The 20,397-nt window shown below is 41.1% G+C and overlaps 1 protein-coding gene across 2 annotated transcripts in view; it reads right to left on the reverse strand.

The window, feature by feature from the left end:
• WWC3 (WWC family member 3) overlaps nucleotides 1–20,397 on the reverse strand; it is a 186,140-nt gene that overhangs the window by 36,761 nt on the left and 128,982 nt on the right. For both annotated transcript variants that reach the window (XM_050963480.1, XM_050963471.1), the window contains exon 9: nucleotides 3,026–3,268. In XM_050963480.1, the coding sequence (XP_050819437.1) occupies nucleotides 3,026–3,268 (243 nt within the window). The remainder of the gene's footprint in view (nucleotides 1–3,025; nucleotides 3,269–20,397) is intronic.

A 20,397-nucleotide genomic window follows, 5' to 3' on the forward strand; every position in this document is an offset into this window, starting at 1 on the left:
ACACAGGAACTGAGAGCTTTATATAGCACTTCGAGAACTGCAGTAACTGAGGAATAAGGAACCAAAAGAAAACACAAGAGCTATGGTGGTGAAGGTATATAACAGAGATTGCCAAGGCCAACCATAAAGGTACCTAAGCTGACATGTAAGAGGCAGGAGCAGCTGATTAAAAACAGTAAGACTTCTTTTCTTCCTGGCGTGACTATCATAGCTCAAGTAAAACAGAGAAAACTGTCACTTAACTGTACTTTGCAGGAAAAAGTATGTGGAAGTACCTCAAATACCCATACAGATTGAAAGTCAAACTTCAAGAGGAAAAAATTTTGGGGGGAACTTCTGTTCTGTTAAGCAGTTTATCACCAAACTCTGTGATCCTGGCTTTCAATCAGATATACTGTGGCAGGAGTGGAGTAAGAAACCATTGGGAAAAAGGATAAGTATCGAACTGACCTTCAAGTAATGCACCAAGAGTGAATTTACTGTAGTAAACTGTAATTGTAATCTTTAAGGTTTGTTAATATATTTCTTGTATTGTTCTCCTTCAAACAGAAGTTAGTTTAACATTTTAAATGCTTCTATGATAAAAACTTCTTTCTTCTTGAGGAAAAAGTGACCATTATTGTTTCTTTACCAGGCAAAAGCGAGTGGCCAAATTATTCAGCATTACTGCCTGAACACAAACGGAGTCGTCATAACTTTGCCCGTACTATATGCTTGTAAGGTACCCTGATTACATTCTGAAACTATTAAACTTTATTTTAAAAAGGTGCAGCATTTGTTCCAATCCCTCCATTTAGTCTCTACCAGTTCTCTATGTTTTTTCTGGAGTTTTAGTCTTTTAGCTCCAAATTGAAACCTTTCACTCTACAGATTAAAATCAGGGGGATAATTTGTTTTGTTTCTTGGCATATTATTAGCATAATATGTCTCCATGCTGCAGCCCAGACCTGATACTTCCTCAGTCTTCAAGGCTCCCAAGCTGGCTGATATTTGGAATGCAGGGAAACAAAGGGGTGGGTGTCCAGAGCTCTCTGACTTAGCCAAGGGCAGTGTTTCTGGCTCCACAGAAAGTCCCATCAAACCCTCCTTGACTGGAAAAACAGTTAATAAGATGCAGGGGTTTTGACAGAGAGGGTAGTATAGGGGAATCTTTTGGATGAGTGAAATTAAAAATTAAATGTTAGCCTTAACTACTCATATGATAGCTATTTAAGAAAAAAGAAAAAGCGACCTACTCTACACAGCATAATCTTGAAGCCCCTGTGTAGTTCTCTGTATGAGTTTTAAGTTATGCTAGCTCTTCGTGTGCTTAACGTTACATTTTAAAATCAGTAACAACAGAACTCTTATTAAATGTGCTTAAACATCAACCCTTCTCTGCAAGCTGGGGGAAGAAGCGGGATATGGAAGGAGATCCTCCAATGATAAATGTTTTCTGTCTCTGACAAGACAGAATAATTAGTCTAGTCCTGGTGTTGTTCTCTCTATTATAAAAAATACAGCATCCTTAAATATTGTGCTAACTTTTGCTCAATTTCTTGCTAGAATCTGAAATATCAAATGTCACCCTGGAATGTTGGTTTCCACAGCACGGACTACAACATGGAAAAAGAGCTTGCTCTTTTTGCCAGCACAGTATGTGCTACCTAACATGAGATCCCAAAAACAACAAATAAAATTTACTACATTGCAGTGTAAAGTGAACTCCCTTCTCTGTCATTTTCTAGGCTGGAGTGCCAATATTGCAAAAATCACAAATAATGTCATACAAAACATCAACTGTATTTATTTAATCAGCTGTGAATTCTCTATCACCATTTGGATTTACTGCCTGAAGTAACCCTGTTCAAGCCAAATAGAGTTCTACAAACTCGGATATGGGGCCATTTTCAATTATTTATAAAGATCAACTTAATCAACGTAAGTGTTAATGTTTAGACAAGATTGTATTAATATTGCTCAGTGTAGTGCCCTCAAGTGTCAAAATTGACTTTTTTCCATTAATTCATGTCTCAACCTGTGACAAAAACCAAAAGAATGCACAGAAAATCTGGAAAAACCTCTCACAGATGCTAGCTTCTTGCATGGAAGAACTATGTGGGTAGAAATATTTCCTCTGATGTAAGAAAAAAGTTCACCATAAAGCTTCGCAGCATTATTAGAGATTAGGAGAAATGAGTTTTAGACAGAAGCTCTGTCCCTAATTGGAGGCATTTTATAATATGCACAGTTAATTGACATACTTGACCAGAATTATAGTCTGTCCCTTAAATTCAGTGACAATTTATGGCACCTTGAAATGAACAATACTTCCCCCAAGTGAAGAATGTTTTCATTTCTAATAACAGAGAGCTTCATATTGGTTTTAGATATACAAAATTTTTATATAGTATACTCAACAAAATCTTAGGGCCACATCTGGGTCCAGCCAAACTGTACACTGCACAGGTCAATGGGAAAGAGATATGTACAACTACAGCATAAAGGTAATCTTTAAACTGCCCGAGTCCTGGGGCTACTGCTGTGTGCAGGGCTGGTCTCTGTGTTCTGATGTCTCTGCTGTTTCTGGGGATGTGACCTCAATCACTCTAACTTAACCCCACGTGCCAACCAACTATCCCCATCATCTCGGGTCACCATTGTTTGGGTTCCCCTTCATCCTGAGTAGCTCAATGGCGTATCTTTGCAGCTCAGAGCTTTTCCAAAGATAAGTGAAAAACTGACATGATTCTTATCAGTTCTGCTGCACTCCCGGGGTCTGAATAGGAAAAGGGAAAGTGACTAGTCTTGTCAATTCCACTCTAATACCGCTTACAGGAAAGCTTTCAGAAGATTGGATCTAAACAGTGGCATGGTCAGGAAGTGCTGATTGGGACATCAGTCCCTTTTGTAGGCAAAGTGCACAAATAACCACTGTAGTGCTTTGATCTCATATAAAGCTGGTAAATTGCATCAGCTCTTCACTTGGAATCTATGCAGCTGCATCCTATGGTAGATAAGAAAATAATTTGTTAAGTCCCCAAACCTCTCAGTGGCCCCCTGAGCAGAACTGGCCCGAGCCTGCTGAATTTCATCCTCCAAGCGCCTTTTTTCTTCCTCCAAACGTGCAATGTATTCTGGGGATCGTCTCTGCTGACTGATGAGCTGCAGCTCCTGAAGAAGAGCTTCTTTCTCCTTGATGAGCTGAAGACGGTCCCTGTCCGCTTCAGCCATTCCTGGCCAAGATTCATTATCTAGCAAGGCCAGCTGCTGCTGTATATTGGAAACTCTTGGGGGAAAAAAAACGAGAGCATGTATAAGAAATAGATAAGTAACAGGGAAAAAAACCACTGTGGAATAACTGCTGAGGAAAATCATTCCCAGACCACTAGCACTTAGCTACTTTTATTCTTAAAACTATTTGTATATGTGAAATAAACCACAAAAACTTGCAAGCATACATTTATGGTCTCATATAAGTGAATATGTTCAGATCTATAGCTTAACATCCTTAACTTACACATACACCGCATTATGTTGGGCATACTTAATGACTTCTGCCACATGGTACCATATATGTTGCAGACATATTCAAAAGATGACGTAAGGATACAACTGGGGAGTTTACTCTCAGCTTCCTCTCTTTGTTGGTTTTAAATTAGATCCTAATTTACATCTGCATTTTTTCAATAGCAAACGAAGAATTAACAAAACTAACCACAACAACAATCATAATTAGAGTGGACAATGTCTGCCATGATATTTTAGCAGTTTTGAGCTGCTACAATTCATATGATAAAGATGTGGGAATAAAATTAATATTTTTAAGACGACTAGATGCAGTTAACATGAAACTCGTTGGCTGCTGTTCCAAGGAAGCAGTCTGAGTGCTGTTTGTGTAGCCTAAGAAGCTGCCTTCTATTCTGAAGGAAGTAGTCCCCTTTATTTCTTATTCTCCCCAGTCAGAATTTTGGGAATGCTTTGAGCCATCAACAAGTCCCACAATGTCTAGAGCCAAGCTTTTCTCCAAGTGACTGTATATCATTCAGCTAAGAAAAGTCTTTAAGGGGCAGAAAATATTTGGCACTCCATGACTGACAACTCAAGGACAGGAATAAATAAGTCAAGAGTCCAAAAAAATATGGGGCTGGAGCAGAACAGTTGCCGCCAGGAGCAGCCATTATACAAGTACTACTGGGAAGAAGCCAAGCCCTCCCTGTCCCACCACCCAACAACTTATTTCTTTTGTCTGAAAACAAAACATAAGCCGTAACAGCCCATCCGCAAACCAAGAATTATTCAAGAGAGTACTTCAGCCTTAGGGTGGTATGGTGACGGTCAGAGAAGTAGAAATGAACACACTTATCTTGAATATTAAGAGTTGAGGAATGCAGAAGTCATGGAGTTTATTTGCATAAACACTACTCCCCTCTAGAGCGGAGTTCTTTTGAGTTTCCTAACAAATCAAGTTTTCTTAAATTTAAATTCAGTTTGAACAGTTTCCTTGTTGCCTCTTTTTCTGACATGCCTCTGAACATCCTCATTTTACCCAGGTCTGGAAGACCCAAATTCCCATGATCTCAAAAGCCTAAAGGGACAAAATCTGCCAACCACACTAAGTCTGTCGACAAAACTGTCAGTGTAAGCTATGCTGGCCAACCTCCAGTGTAGATGCAGCTATGTCAACAGAAGAATGCTTCTGTTAACATAATTAGCTTTGTTTGGGAAGGTGGCATTCCTACACTACCCCTTCTGGCAGTGTAAGCTGCATCTATGCTCAGGGGTTGTGCCAACATAGCAATGCGGGTATAATCTCTGCAGTGTAGACACAGCCTAGGGGTGGCAGAATCCAGTCCTAATTTTGTAAAGCCAAACAATTTTGATAGGCAACTAAACAGAAAAATCTCCTGACACTGAGGTTTGTCCATCACTTCTGAAAACACGTCAGTTTTAAGTTTATTTATATGTAACAGGAGACGGCAGGAATACAGAATCAGGGTTAGTGCCCCTCAGTAGGACTTTTTACCTATGTAGAGTTTCTAGGATATGACCAGAAAGTTAAAATCGAAAAAGTCTAGCCTGTATCGTTAAAATAGCTTAAAATAATTAAGACACAAAAAAACCCAAGAGATCTTTTTATTTTAGAGTGTGAACAAAAATTCTTCAAACCTATATGATACTATTTGTTTTATATATATATATATAAATAAATAAATTAAAAAAAATGTCCAGAAGTTTGTTTCATTATGTGTTCCCTAGCAAAAATCTGGAATGCGGGAGACCTGATGTAAACCACCACATTCTTGTCAATCAATTACCAACACTCTGACAGCTCTTTCAGTAAAAGTGGAAATATGCACAGGGAAGAAAGTTTTGTAGGTGCAATATAAAATTTGCCATAATTTTTCCTCAGTTCTTAGGAATGTTGGCAATTAATCAAGAATACTGCCATGCTGAATAACTTAAAAATGCTCAGTGGTTTCATTTTATTACAAACATTTTTAGTTAATTTTTTTAAGTCATGTTCATGAAACATATTCACATCTGATAAAGCCGAAGAGGAACATATTCATTTTAATCAGTTAAAAAAAAATGTTCAATCCTGATAAAATAAATCAACAGATTACATGCGATTTTATAAATTTGGCAATTAATCATATCAACCCTGCTCCTGAAATCCAGATTACTTCAGTGGTACTCTACGCATGCCCAGAAGTCCATCAGTGAAGATCCAATTGCAATACTGGTCTACCAAAGGATTTTAAATTCTGTCGGGTGAGTTTGCTGAAAGACTATTGACAGACAGCTGAAGAGTAGTAGTGACTGGGACAGTGATAAGATCTGAAGCAAGATTTTTTAAAAAATGTTAACTTACAATAAACTATTATTTAAAAAAAAACTCATATTAATGAAGTGGGGTATAAAAACTGGCATGGAAACCAGTAACTGTCATATATGCTCAATCATAAGCCGGTTCGTTTATAAGCTGACTCCCACCCCCAAGATGGATAAGTAAAAATGGAAAATTTTTATAACCCGTTCATAAGCTGATCCTATAATTCAGGGGTCAGCAAACTTTGGCTCCAGGCTGAGATGGTTTGTGTATCTAGAGTGTCTGCAGGCACAGAGGTAAACCTAAGTAAACAAAGTATCCCAGCACGCCAGCTGCTTACCCTGACAGGCCGGGACAGCAACTGGTGGGGAAAATTTTTTTTGGGGGGGGGAGGGCGGGGGGGGGAAGCTGGGACTCAGGGGAGTAACCCCTGTGACCACCCCCCACATGACCCTACCCCAGCCCAATATAGGCCATGCATTATAACTAACTCTGCTTTCCTAAGGATACCAGCCTTTAAGAAGAATACTTATCTGAAGACTTCTTTACCAAAGGTAAAGAATGTTCCAGTGGGCTGGGCAGGGCGGCACAGCTGCAGTGTGCTCCAGCGGCACAGCTAGCCTGCTCTGGGGGCAGGGGGGCCGAGCAGCACGGCTGCAGCCTGCCATCCTCAGAGCTGCAGCTGCTTTGGAGGCTGGGGGGAGAGCAGCATGACCAGAAGCGGAGAGACTCTGGCCCCGCCTCTTACCTTCTTTGGTAAAGAAGTCTTCAGAGAAGTATTCTTCTTAAAGGCTAGTATCCTTAGGAAAGCAGAGTTAAAGTTATAATGCATGGCCTATATTGGGTTATGGTAGCTGTCGTAATGGTTAGGTATGACCTGTGGATAAAGGAGAAGTTACTGTTAAGTTACTTAACTCTTCATTTCTTTGGTTTTGTGAGTGTCTCTCAAGTATGTTCTGAGTGGAAACTAACACCTTCACAATGAAGTTTGTTTATTAATTTCCTAGGTTTTTGGGTTATTTTAAATTCTTAAACAGGGCAAGCATGGGGCAGAGGAGAGGCAGAAATATTGCTGCAGCTGGAGAAGATTTTATCTGTCAGCAGCTGTGCATGAATCTTTGCGTGTCAGCAGCTATGTATGAAACTTTCTCTGTTGTGGGATAAAATCTAACAGAATGTATAGCTCTTGACAGGAGAATGTGTGCTTCAATCAGGTTTCCCTGTCCCCGCTCAATTAGATTTAATCTCACAGCACATAAACTAGCAGCATGATTATAGGCTAAAAATGACCCCTTCATACTCTCCTTTTTTTTTTTAATAATGAAAACTACTTGTTGCATCACATCTACTGAGGACACACCTTTCTATCAAGTTTGGGGTATCCAGAAAAATTTTTTTTTTTTTAGAAAGATAATCAGTCAAAAAAGACAAGCAGAACTTCTCTGGAAAAATTACAGCCAGCCAGCGCCCAAATTCAAGACAACCTATTAAAAATGCATTAGTAGAAACCAAATAAACACCATACAGAAAATTCAAGAGGCATAAAAACTAACCTCATACGGCATTTCACGCTAATTGGCCACATGCTTGGAAATGCAGGAATTTATGCCCCACTTCAAGCCCATTTCAAAACATAACCCTAACTATGGGGTCGGTATAAGGCATCTCTTGATCATTTTTGGAGCACTCTTAGTGCTTGACCTTGCAACATAAATAATGTTTTTAACACAGTTTTTTGTAAGCGATAGTACATTAAAGACAAAAAAACACACTTAGTGGTGAGATGAGAAATTTTTGTCTTCTTCTCATTAGGGCTGTCGATTAATCGCAGTTAACTCATGCAATTAACTCAAAACAATTAACCGTGATTAATCACAGTTTTAATTGCACTGTTAAACAACAGAATACCAATTGAAATGTATTAAATATTTTTGGATGTTTTTCTATGTTTTCAAATATATTGATTTAAATTACAACACAGAATATAACTTGTACAGTGCTCACTTTATTATTTTTATTACAAATATTTCCACTCTAAAAATGATAAAATAGTATTTTTCAATTCACCTCATAGTGCAACCTCTTTATTGTGAAAGTGTCACTTATAAATGTAGATTTTTGTTGCAAAACAAAACAATGTAAAACTTTAGCACTTACAAGTCCACTCAGTCCTACTTCTTGTTCACCCAATCCCTAAGACAAACAAGTCTGTTTACATTTATAGGAGATAATGCTACCCACTTCTTATTTAAAATGTCATATAAAAATAAGAACAGGCATTGACATGGCACCTTTGTAGCTGGCATTGCAAGGTGTTTAAGCTCCAGACATGCTGAGCATTAGTATGCCCCTTCATGCTTCAGTCATCATTTCAGAGGACATGCTTCCAAGCTGATGACGCTCATTAAAAAAAAAAAGAGGTTAATTAAATTTGTGACTGAACTCCTTGGGGGAGAGTTATATGTCTCCTGCACTGTGTTTGACCGGTATTCTGCCATATATTTCATGTTATATCAGTCTCAGATGATGACCCAGTATATGTTATTCGTTTTAAGAACACTTTCACTGAAGATTTGGCAAAATGCAAAGGAGGAAATCTCACATTGGTTCTAAAGATAGCTACAGCACTCAACCCAAGGTTTAAGAATCTGAAGTGCCTTCCAAAATCTGAGAGGGATGAGGTGTGGAACATGCTTTCAGAAGTCTTAAAAGAGCAACATTCCGATGCAGAAACTACAGAATCCAAAGGACCAAAAAAGAAAATCATCCTTCCGCTGGTGGCATTTGCCACAGATGATGAAAATCAAACATGTGTCGGTTCGCACTGCTTCGGATCGTTATCAAGCAGAACCCATAATCAGCATAGACACGTATCCTCTGGAATGGTGGTTGAAGCACGAAGGTACATATGAATCTTTAGCACATCTGGCATGTAAACATCTTGGAACGCTGGCTACAACAGTGCCGTGCAAATGCCTGTTCTCACTTTCAGGTGACACTGTAAACCAGAAGCAGTCAGCATTATCTCCTGCACATGTAAATAAACTTGTTTGTCTGAGCGACTGGCTGAACAAGAAGTGGGACTGGGTGAACTTGAAGGCTCTAAAGTTTGACATTGTTTTATTTTTGAATGCAGTTATTTTTTGTGCATAATTATACATTTGTAAGTTCAACTTTCATGATAAAGAGACTGCACTAAAGTACTTGCTTAACTGAATTGAAAAATACTATTTTTGTTTTTACAGTACAAATATTCATAATAAAAATATAAAGTGAGCACTGTGCACTTTGTATTCTGTGTTGAAATGTGGAAAATATCCAAAAAAATTTAAATAAATGGTATTCTATTATTGTTTAACAGAGTGAATCATCACTGGACAGCCCTAATTTTCATTACTATTTGAATGTACAGATACTCTTCTTTCTCAGCTGAACGTTTCTTGAACTCGGTGGCAGCATTCCATTCAGCGCTGTTTCAATCTCCACCACTGGAAAATGGTTGTCCTGTCTGCATCAGGCTAAAGGTACCTGTTCCATACATTTGCAACATTTTCTTGTTGGAGACTTTATGCAGGGATAAAATGATCTCATATCTGGTGTATACTGGAGGTTTTTTGTACTGATGTAGCTACACTAGTGCATGGTCAGTTACTGGTGCCCCATTTTGCACCAATGCAGTAGGTCTACACTATGTGGGATTGCACCAGTGTATTTATACCTCATTACCAATGGTTACTTAAATGCAAATTTCCCTAACCAAGAAAAGCCGAAACTGTATTTAAATCCACCTTTGGTATTTTCTCTGTGAAATTCCTTTTTGCTTTACTGAATGTGACAAACATTCTGAGATGTACAATAAATTCAAATAAAGATTGGAACAGCAGCACACTTATATTATATAAAGGAATAACAGCAGTAATTCTATATCTAACAGTGAATAGCAGTTACTTTATTGGAAGGTGTATGCTGCCATCTTAACTCTGTGTTCACTTATTAACTACAGTGAAAGTTTTGTTATGTCCTCTGTGAACCTCCTTCCTCTGCACTTTACAGGAGCACTTAAATTTTTTCAAATTTTGATATTCAAATAAGCAGCAGTCAGCCTGTTGACCCAGAAAGCAATAATTTGATACCACCTACTGGAGTGTGGAATGCAAGTCCATCAGTACTTGTTATTCATGGATGGGAATGGGCAAAATGCCTAGAACACTGTTCAATGTTTCAGAAATTTAGTTTTTTCAGAAAAATGTTAAATTACTACATCAATAGAGACTTCCATTTTTAGAATACAGCCTAATGAAAGTATTACTTTTTAAGTGTAGTCACTTTAAAATATATATCTCCAAAAACCTGTAGTAGGAAGAAAAACAATTTATGAAAAACTGAGGTTTTACACAAGACTTTAAATGTGCATTTTGTAAGTTACATCTCTGTTAATACATTCATTGATTTTAAGAAGTTTGGGAAACTTCTTGTAAGAGGTGGTTAGGGAAAGCAAATGTATGCTCTGACCCCGAAAAACAAAAACAAAACAAAACATACCTACTCTTTTTGGAACAAGCCAAAAGTAAAAAATGGCTGAAGTTTAGAGGCTGAAAGCTGGCATATGCACATTCAGTAGGGAACACAGACTTAGTGACAGAAGGGTTTGAGAAGTGTGGGATGAAAGAGAAATACTACAGGCAATTAAAACACCACTTCTGAGCATGATCAGTACACTGAGCATAAGGGTCAGCTTTGAGAAGAGCTGAATGTACTGCCCAGCCTCACATGCATAAGTGCAGCTGCTCTCAGATTTGCTTGAGGGAGAATGCAAATATGCCCATGAAATATAAACAAAAATGCTCCAAAAACCCTACAGGGTCCAGAGAAAATATCAACTACTGAGCTTGTGATTTTTAGAGTCTCATCACAATATGCAACATTATGCAAATTTTAAGTTTTTCTTTTTTTAAAATGTGCAGTTCTCATGACCGAAGCTATATTTTAATTAATTTAATTTTCATCATAATAAAAGTCTCATTTGGGAATTAGAGACTTTAAAAAAACGTTATTCTCTGCCTTCCAGCCTTTCCCTTTACTCTGTAGTTGAAGGCAGACCAGTGGTTGCTGCTCTGAGATCATGAATAGGGCCCTGAAAACAGTATCAGGGAGTGACAAGGCAGGCTTAGCAAATGGCAGTTATCTACCTGTAACTGGAGGTTCTTCGAGAAGTGTTATCCCTATCTATATTCCGCATGTGGGATATACATGCACACCACATGACTCAGTCCACAGTTTCTTGCAAGTTGTGTCTGTGGGCCCACACATGCATGGTACCTCTCCTTGTGCTCCCAACCAACGGCATGAAGGCTGGGATGGGGCAACGTCTCCAGTTTCCCGCTCTTACCGCAGGGTGGGTAGCAGAACACAGATAAGGACCACTCATCTTAAAGAATCATCAGTTTCAGGTAAGTATCCTCCATTTCTTCAAGTGATGATCCCTATGTCTTTTCCGCACATGGAAGATTAACAAGAGGTCGTCAAACTGGTGATGATTGTGAGGATGAGGAAGTGATAGCTAACTGTAGTACTGCTGTCCCCAAAGCCAGAGCTGACGACTGTACAAAGTCATAATGGCTTGGGAAGGTACGCAAACAGTTCCAAGTAGCTACCCTACATATCTGTAGTATGGGTACGTCTCTCAGAGATGCAGTTGAAGTGGCTTGCCCCCTGTTGAATGAGCCTTTACCCCTTCCGGGGACAGGAGGGGATGCCAAATATCTGGTAAGAAAAGGTAATACAACCCGAGATCTAATTTGAAAGTCTCTCCACTGATACAGGTTGATGACTTGATACCTCTGCTATGGAAAGACTTAAGAGTAAGTAGATACTCTAAAGCATCAGGGATTCTGGCGGACTCTGGAAACCAATTGCATTGATGAGCCCAAGCAGATAAATTTTTCCATTTAGCTGAGTAACAGCTTCATGTAGAAGTCTTTTTAACTTTGGATTACACCCTCCTGGAACATGACCACTCTCTCTCTCTGATGGCCATCCAAATACACAGCTCTGAGTTGCTGTGGCTCTGAATTGCAGTGTGTGACCTTGCCCATGTTGTATTAGCAGTTCCAGCAACAAGGGGATGCTCACAGGTAGTTGCACTGAGAGTTTCAACAGATCTGTGAACCAGAACTGTCTCAGCCAGCTGAGCATGATGAGGATGACTCAAGTTCTGTCTCAGCAGATCTTTCATACAACTTGCGTGATCAAAGGAATTGGAGGGAAGACACACCCCAAGTGACCCTCTGTGACATCAAGGAGCAATGAGCCTTTGCCAAGACCTGCTCTAAAACAGTATTGAGGAAGCATCCTGTTTGCCTGAGAGGCAAAACGGTCCCAAGGGAGCATTCACCATTAAGCAAAGACATCACTGAGAATGGAATCATGACTCTTCCATTCAGGATTCACAGAAAAGTGTCTGCTCAGGCAGTCCAGCAGGGAATTTTGAATCTCTGGTAAGTAAGCTATGATAAGGCTATGTGATGTTTGATGCACCAGCTGCAGAGCGTGACTGTCTCTATGCACAAAGAAAGGGCTCTTGTTCTCCTTTGCTTGCTTATATAAAATACCATTACATTCTCCAACATTAACCGAACATGTTTGGATTGGATGAGTAGGAGGAAAGCATTGCAGGCCTGTGGACTGCCCTGGATTCTAGTAAGTTGATGTGCATTCTGGACTCCCAGGGGATCCAGCTGCCCTGTGCCACGTGACTGACCATGTGCACTTCACAACCTGTTCCTCCTCCTCCTCTTCTAAGCATGCAGCATCCATGCTGTGAGATGTGGGGACATGAATGCTGGATGCAAAACTTGACTGTGATACTGAGTCAGAAGATAAGGATGAAGAGGATAGGATAGGGGAGGCCAAACCAGTACCATGAGGAGGTCAGAGAACCAGCAATGTCTTGGCCCCACTAAAGCAATAAGAATGAGCTTGGCACAATCCAGTTTAAGCTTGAGACTGACTTGTGGGATGCATGGGAGTAGAAACCCTCAACTCCTGCATGGCAATAAAGCACTGTTTCTCCGAGCATTTCACGTACGGGGCAACGAAGCTGGGGTATTCTAGAGGGTCTTTGAAGGCTCCAGTGAAAGTCTCATTTATCAGGATGGCTACTCTCTCCTGGAGCTGGTGATTGGAGAATATCCAGCATCTTATGGATATTCTCCTACAGGAATATTCTGACTGGATACCAAAGGTAGCGGCCATACACCTCAGGAGGCCCTGATGCAACTTAAAATCCTTGGATACTGAGGGAGAGCAAGATTCCAGCACAGAAGAGTCATCCAGGGAGGACAAAGAGGCAGTTAGCTGTGCCGACAACGGATCCTGTTCTTGTACCACAGGATTCAGCTGGAAGAGCATTGTAGGTCCTGGGGAATGGACTAAGTAGTTGACTGCAGTTGAGAAGTACAGCAGCAGAAGCTACTATTGGGACTGGTGATCTCACTCCGAAGTGGGTCAAGGAACAGAACCTCAGGGACCGAGGAGCATTTCAGTGATTCCAATATGAGCCATTGGGCATAAGGACAAGGTTTTGATAGCCAGTAGGCACTGGTCTAAGAGCCCCTTTTCCCAGCTGTGAGACAGATGCTGATCTTGGTATCGATAATGATCTGAGTGTAATCTCTGGCGCCTACCTGGGAGGACAATCCAGAGGTTCTGTACTAACAGGAGAGCCAACCCTGATGGGGCAAACAACTGATCAGACTCATCTGAAGCCAAATAAGGAGGCAGCATTGGTGCTGAAGAGAAGTGAAGTGGAGAGTTGGCCCTGGTGGCATCAAATGGGACATACTCCCACCCACTACCAGGAAAGGTGTCGTCACCCAGGCCAGTACCAAACTCCAGGATGGGATCTGCCGCCACGATGACGACAGCGCCGAAGAATGCACCAACACCAAAGGGGTCTTCAGTGCTGGACCTGGCCTCAACTCCAAAATCTACAACTCAGATGGTTCAAGCTGCGGTGCCAATGAACCTGACAGCTTGCGACATGACCAGAAATTGTCCAGGGCACTATGGAGGACGAGCCGGCGGAAGCCATAGCACCAGAGAACCCCTGAACTAGCTGAGAGTCTGGGACTGAGAGATAAAGTAGGTCTGATGCTGGCTAGTATGCCATCAGCATGGCGACACTTGGCACTGGTGCCAGCATCATTGGTACTGGACTCAGTGGACACCCCAGTGCTGGAACCAGAGTTGACAGTACAGGCCCTTGCTGCTCACAGCACGGTACCGGGAGCAGCTGGATGGACCTGCTCCATCCTACGTGCCAGAGGGAATACAGTGCCAGTCAGCACTCCCCTTCAAAGAGGAGTCTTCCTGAGCCCTGGAATGGTCTCAACTCATTTAATGGGTCCTCTTCTTCATTGCAGCAGAAGAAGTTGAATGACCCCTTTTCCTCTTGGGGGGAACGCCAGAGCTTGAGTGTGCAGCAGCATCACCATCTGGAAGGAGAATCTCAACTATGCATCACCCGCCAGATCCAAAGAGTACTGCTAGACAAACTTCTCAACTCTAGTGCAATACATGGCTTTATCTACTCAAAGAAGAAAGTTAAGGTTCCACAACAATATAAACTCTGCCACGCTGCACATACAGTATTTTATTCCTAATTTTCTTTTATGTGTAGTTTAATATATTGTCTGTTTCTGCTGTAAAATGTGCCCATAAACTAACAAAACTGGGGATCAATATGAGCCAATTATTGTTTTGTGTTTTGGAACTGTAGCATTTCTTTATTTTCATGGGTCTTTTTTTTTAACTCTGACCATAATGTTGCATCAGCAGAATTTTTTTTTCCACTGAACGTGTATTATTGGTTCATTTATTTCTCTAACACAGCTACATCAGTGGTGGAATCAGACAGCTTTCTCTCACAGCAGCTCAGAAAGCATTAGTACTTATTATGCCCCAAACCCTTCATATAAATGTACAACTGCTGTGATTAGATGAGATGCAAAACAATGCGAGTTTGTAAGTCACCCATGTGTGCTAACTATGGAAAGTGCTTAGATACCACAGTGATAGATACAAGATCCTGAATGCAACCTTTCATCATAGGGTTGCCAACTTTCTACTCGCACAAAACTGAACACCCTTGACCCTCCCTTCCTCCAAGGCCTCGCCCCTCCTTCCCGGCCAATGGGAGCTGCGGAGCTGGTGCTCAGGGTTGGGGCAGCATGCGGAGCCCCCTGGCTGCCCCTACACCTAACAGCTGGAGGGGAGACATGCCACTGCTTCTGAGAGCCTGCTTTAGCCCCACTGACTGGACTTTTAACAGCCCAGGCAGCGGTGCAGACTGGAGCCACCACGGTCCCTTTTCGACCGCGCATTCCAGTCAAAAACCAGACACCTGGTAACCCTAGTTCATCAGCTCACAGCACTCCTGTGGAATAGTTATGGGCAGGTTGCGAATAATAGCTTGTTGAAACTTCAGGAGAAGTTAAGTAGTCAAAATGTAAATACCCAAACTGAAATTTGGCCGAGAACTGTGACACATGGTCTTATGTTCATGTTAAAACTAAAAAAAAAAAAAAAAAAAAAAAAAGTGGGCTTGTCTACACTGGAAATTTTTTCAGTTATACCACTATAGTTATGCTAGTATAACTCCCCTCTTCCAAAGCACTATAAGCTACCCCTGAAAAATCCATTCTTATACTAGAATAAGACTGCTCAAATGGGTGTTACACTATTATAACTACAGCCATTTAAAGCCACCCTACGTTATAGCAGTATAATCTCTGTGCATCGACAAATCCTAAAAGATCATGGGCCTGTTTCTAACAGCTGCTGAGCCCCTGAAGTTCCTATATAGCTTCATCTGGCATTTCTGGTGCTTGAAAATTGAGCTGCATGTATCATGGGAAATGTCTGCTGTCTTTTCAGTGCAGAACCACACACCAATGGATGTAGGGGAGTGGATAAACACTAACTTTGTGATTATTCCTGGTTCTGACATTCCACTTAATGGTCTAGATGTTCATCAGGAAACCACAGCTGGAATACACGCACAATAGCTGAAGCACAAAGTATGTAAACTATACAATACCAATTCACAAGTGTGCTTTCATTTGTATTGCATTCACATTAAAAGGAGGAAATACTATTGACTGGCTCAGTAAAATATCATATTTCATTTGTGCATGGAGCATTTTGTTATGAAACTTATTACCTGCATTAAAATGAAAGCTACAAAAAATGATCATTTCCCATTACAAAAAACTCTGAAATGGCATTGTTTAAAAAAGGTAAATGTGATGCTATATCATATCATTGGTACAGGGCTTGTAATATGGCTTACATTGATACTTGATTTTATTTTTTTCCCCCACCTGATATTGCAGATGACCAAATTTTTTCCAGATGGCAATATGAAATAAGCTTTACACTAGGTATTGTTTCTGTTGGGAGAAGTCCTTCCTGGCCATACTTAGTACTGTTTTTTCTCAGGAAGCTGAGAAATGCTATAATATAGTGATTAACGCTGGCCGTGGAGCTGCTGTTTCCTTGCCAATAAAGGGCAGAGTCTTTAAAAACACTCCATTCATTTTTAGCCTCCCTTGTGTTCCTTTTTAGGTTCCTTTCCCCACTCCTGATCTACGTTATGAAAATATTGTTATTTAAAGAGACTTTTAATTGTAATGTGCAATGAATGCATACATTGGTTTTATGGTCTGCTTTGAAAATGCTGTGATTTTTAAAAACAAATACCCATATTATTAATGCATTTCAAACACTAACAAACCAAATGAAAAACTTGGTGAAGATAAAGCTGCAAATACGTATTTATTAATTACATCACTCATTACTTTAGTTATAACAAAGAACAGATGTTTGAATGTCAGGAAACTAGAAGGTTATAGTTCAAAACAAACAAATGCCAGAAAATCTCAAGTGCCTGTACCAAGTCATTTTTTGAGATGGCAAGAATGCATTAGAGGACTTCACTAAAAATGAAATATCATTCTCTCTCAATGAACATGTCTCAGACACTCTGTGTTATATACCCAGACTTTGCCAAAATAACTCTTTTGGCAGGAAGAAACACATTTGTGAAATGTCAAGCTATAGGATCTTTACTATGGAATTCAGGAGAGCTCAAAATTGCCCTATAATGGAAAGTTTCTTACAACCTCAACTGTGGAGTCACAGCTGTGCTGCCATAATACTGCTGCTCTGAGTGTTTCAACACACTGAGTCTTCACAAAATACCAGGATTGCTCTCTTAATTGCCTGACTGAGGCAATGAAAATGGAACAATCTGAACCCACCTGCAGGATGCAACTAATGTCCTTTGCATATATACGAACTCCAAGTTCTGAATTGTCTGTTGACAGCTAATCTAAGCTTTTGGAGTTTGGTCTAATGTTTCCTTGGAACTTCCTTGGAAAGTAGTTGGAAAAATGATGCTGTCTGACCTCAGACTAGAGAAGAAGGGTACAAGTTATTGCTTGCGCTTTCATATGAGGATACCTCCAGGTAAGGAAGCCGAGATTTGTTAATTAAGTTTGAGTTAAAAAATCAGCTGGCATCAGAATAGGTTAAAATAACTGGGCAAAATTCTTTTCCATTTTAATTAAGGTAACATCTATCTACAATAAACTAACGTCATCTTGATCACAGGCAATAGTGCAGAAGTGCGCACTCACAAATACTCATCAGTAGTAAAAACAGATTTTTCATATGCACTTTTTATTTGCATTACTTTAGGCTTTCACAAAGCAAGATTTCAAATTTAAAGCTCCTCAGCATTACCCATGTTACTATTTTAAATCTCACTATTTCTTTCTGTGGAAAATGAATAATTTCTAATTTCTTTCTCTACAGCTCTTGGATTTGTTTCTTCATTCTGGCATACATACAACAGTTAAATCATTTTTGCACCTTTTGACCTTAAAGCTAGCCACATGATCATGTATTTCACTGAAACTCTTTCACTAGTGCTATGATCAATTCAGCTGCAGATTCATGCCAATCTCATTACAGTTAAGCAGTGTTACCATTAAAATTGCATTTGACCAACAGCACAGGATAAGAAAATTGAGCTTTTTTATTCCTATTTTAAAGTTTAAATAGCTTTTTCCTATTCTCTCTGCCAAAAACCAGACTTGCCCAGGTTACGGTACTACAAATGAGCACTGCACTGAGAGATCCCTTTCTTTTGATGTGTACTTGGGTCTATGACTTCTTAGATTATTAGCTGACAAAAGGCAAAATGCACTATTTCTAATTTGCATCTTGGAAAGATGCAATGTGCTTTCTTCAGCAAAGAAACAGCTAGCGAACAGGAGCAGCTAACAGGAGCTTTGCAAGGGAGTTCTCCAGGTGAAGGAGGAGCGATTACGTGACCCATGGAGTAAGTTTGTCTGTAGTGTGTGTCTGTCTGTGTTGCGCTTGCTGCTTGACTGAAATATACCACGTGGTCTGTTTGTTTGGGGGACCGTGTGCTCAGCCTAGCAGCTTGCCAGGCAAGGCTGAGAACTTCTTAATATGGCTTTGATCCCTAAGCCCTTTAGCACCCATCAACCCTTAACCCTGGGGTGGGGCTACTCGGAAAGACCAAGGCTTTCAAAAACCCGTTCCTAAGCGGCTAGAGGACCTAGCAAACAGGAGAGGCTAACGGAGGAGTTTTGCGATGTAGTTCTTGAGGTAAAGGAGGAGCGATTACATGACCCTTGGGGTAGAGTTTGTCGTCTGCAGCATGCATGTTTGTGATGTGCTTGCTGCTTGACTGAAATATACCATGTGACCTGTTTGTCTGTGGGACCATGTGCTGAGCCAGAGGAGCTAGTGAACAGGAGTAGCTAACAAGAGTTCTGCAAGGGAGTTTAGAGGGTGTGTGCGCGCGTGCACGTGTTTGGTGGTGGCGGCGGCTAAATACACTTAACATTCTTTAAACTTAAAGCCAAAAACACCCCCTGGTAAAACCAAATCAACAACAAAGGAAGGAGCTGCAGGTGTAGAAAGAGAATTCAGGCAGAAGTCCAACCAACCAACCAACCGAGTACCCACTTTATTGTACCCAATGCAGCATGTATGATCGCCTGCCTTATGGGCGGGTGGCGTAGGTGTGCATTTAGTGCAAGGAGCTCCTGGCCCTCAGAGTATGGGCTTTGGAGACCAGAGTGGCTGAACTGGAGGAGCAAGGGAGATAGAGAGATACATAGATGAGGCTTTCTGGGACACAGTAGAACGGTTCCATCCCCAATCTGACAGCCTCTGTGCAGTTGAGGGGATGAAAGTCTCATGGAAGGAGAATATCTAACTGGAACAGAGGGAAACAATCCCACAGTTGGGATCCTCCTTCCAGATGGTGTTGTGGTATAATCGTGCACTGAGAATACCTCTCTGCTTGAGGGAACTCGTTACTAGGAAGAGACAGTTAATAATGATGGAGGATTTGATCATTAGAAACAGATAACTGGGTTTGCAATGACTGGAAGAACTCCATGGTGACTTGCCTGCCTGGTGCGAAGGTTGCAGATCTCTTGAGACATCTAGATAGACTTGTGTGGTGCCGGAAAGGAGCTGGTGGTCATGGTACATGTAGTTACCAATGACACAGAAAGTCCTGTGGGCCAAATTTAGGCTGCAAGGTAAGATGTTAAAGTCCAGGATCTCCATGGTACCATTCTCTGAAATGCTTCCAGTTCCACACACAGGGCCAGTTAGACAGGCAGAGCTGTAGCATCTCAATGTGTGGATAAGACGACTGTGTAGGGAGGAGGGGTTTAGATTTATTAGGAACTGGGGAAACTTTTGAGAAAGGGGGAGCCTATACAGGAAGGATGGGCTCCACCTAAACCAAAATGGAATCAGATTGTTGGCACTTAACATTAAAAAGGTTGTAGAGCAGTTTTTAAACTAAGGGTTGGAGAAAGACGACAGGTGCGGAGGAGAACCTGGTTTGGATAGAGACATTCCTTAGGGGAGGATCTATTAATAGAGATTCTTTATGTCCCAGTAAGGAGGAGAGGATGGAAAATGATAAAATATGAGTAGGATCTGCTGAGAAACAGTCACATAAAAAAGAATCCCATTTAATTACATCATGTAATGGCAGACAGCTAAAAAGTGACAAGTTTTTCAAGCGCTTATATACCAGGGGTTGGCAACCTCTGGCATGCGGCTCGCCAGGGTAAGCACTCTGGTGGGCCGGGCCAGTGTGCTTACCTTCTGTGTCCACAGGTTTGGCTGATTGCAGCTCCTACTGGCTGTGGTTCGCCACTCCAAGCCAATGGGGGCTGCAGGAAGCGGCGTGGGCCGAGGGATGTGCTGGCCATGGCTTCCCACAGCCCCCATTGGCCTGGAGCGGCAAACCGCAGCCAGTGGGAGCTGTGATCAGCCGAACCTGCAGACGTTGCAGGTAAACAAACTGGCCCGGTCTGCCAGGGTGCTTACCCTGGCGAGTCATGTGCCAGAGGTTGCCGACCCGCTACACAAATGCTAGAAGTCTAAATAATAAGATGGGTGAATTCAAGTGCCTCACATTAAATGATACAATAGGCATCACAGAAACTTGGTGGAATGAAGAT

The sequence above is a fragment of the Gopherus flavomarginatus genome, chromosome 1 (genome assembly GCF_025201925.1).
Source record: "Gopherus flavomarginatus isolate rGopFla2 chromosome 1, rGopFla2.mat.asm, whole genome shotgun sequence".
NCBI classification, from domain to species: Eukaryota; Metazoa; Chordata; order Testudines; family Testudinidae; genus Gopherus; species Gopherus flavomarginatus.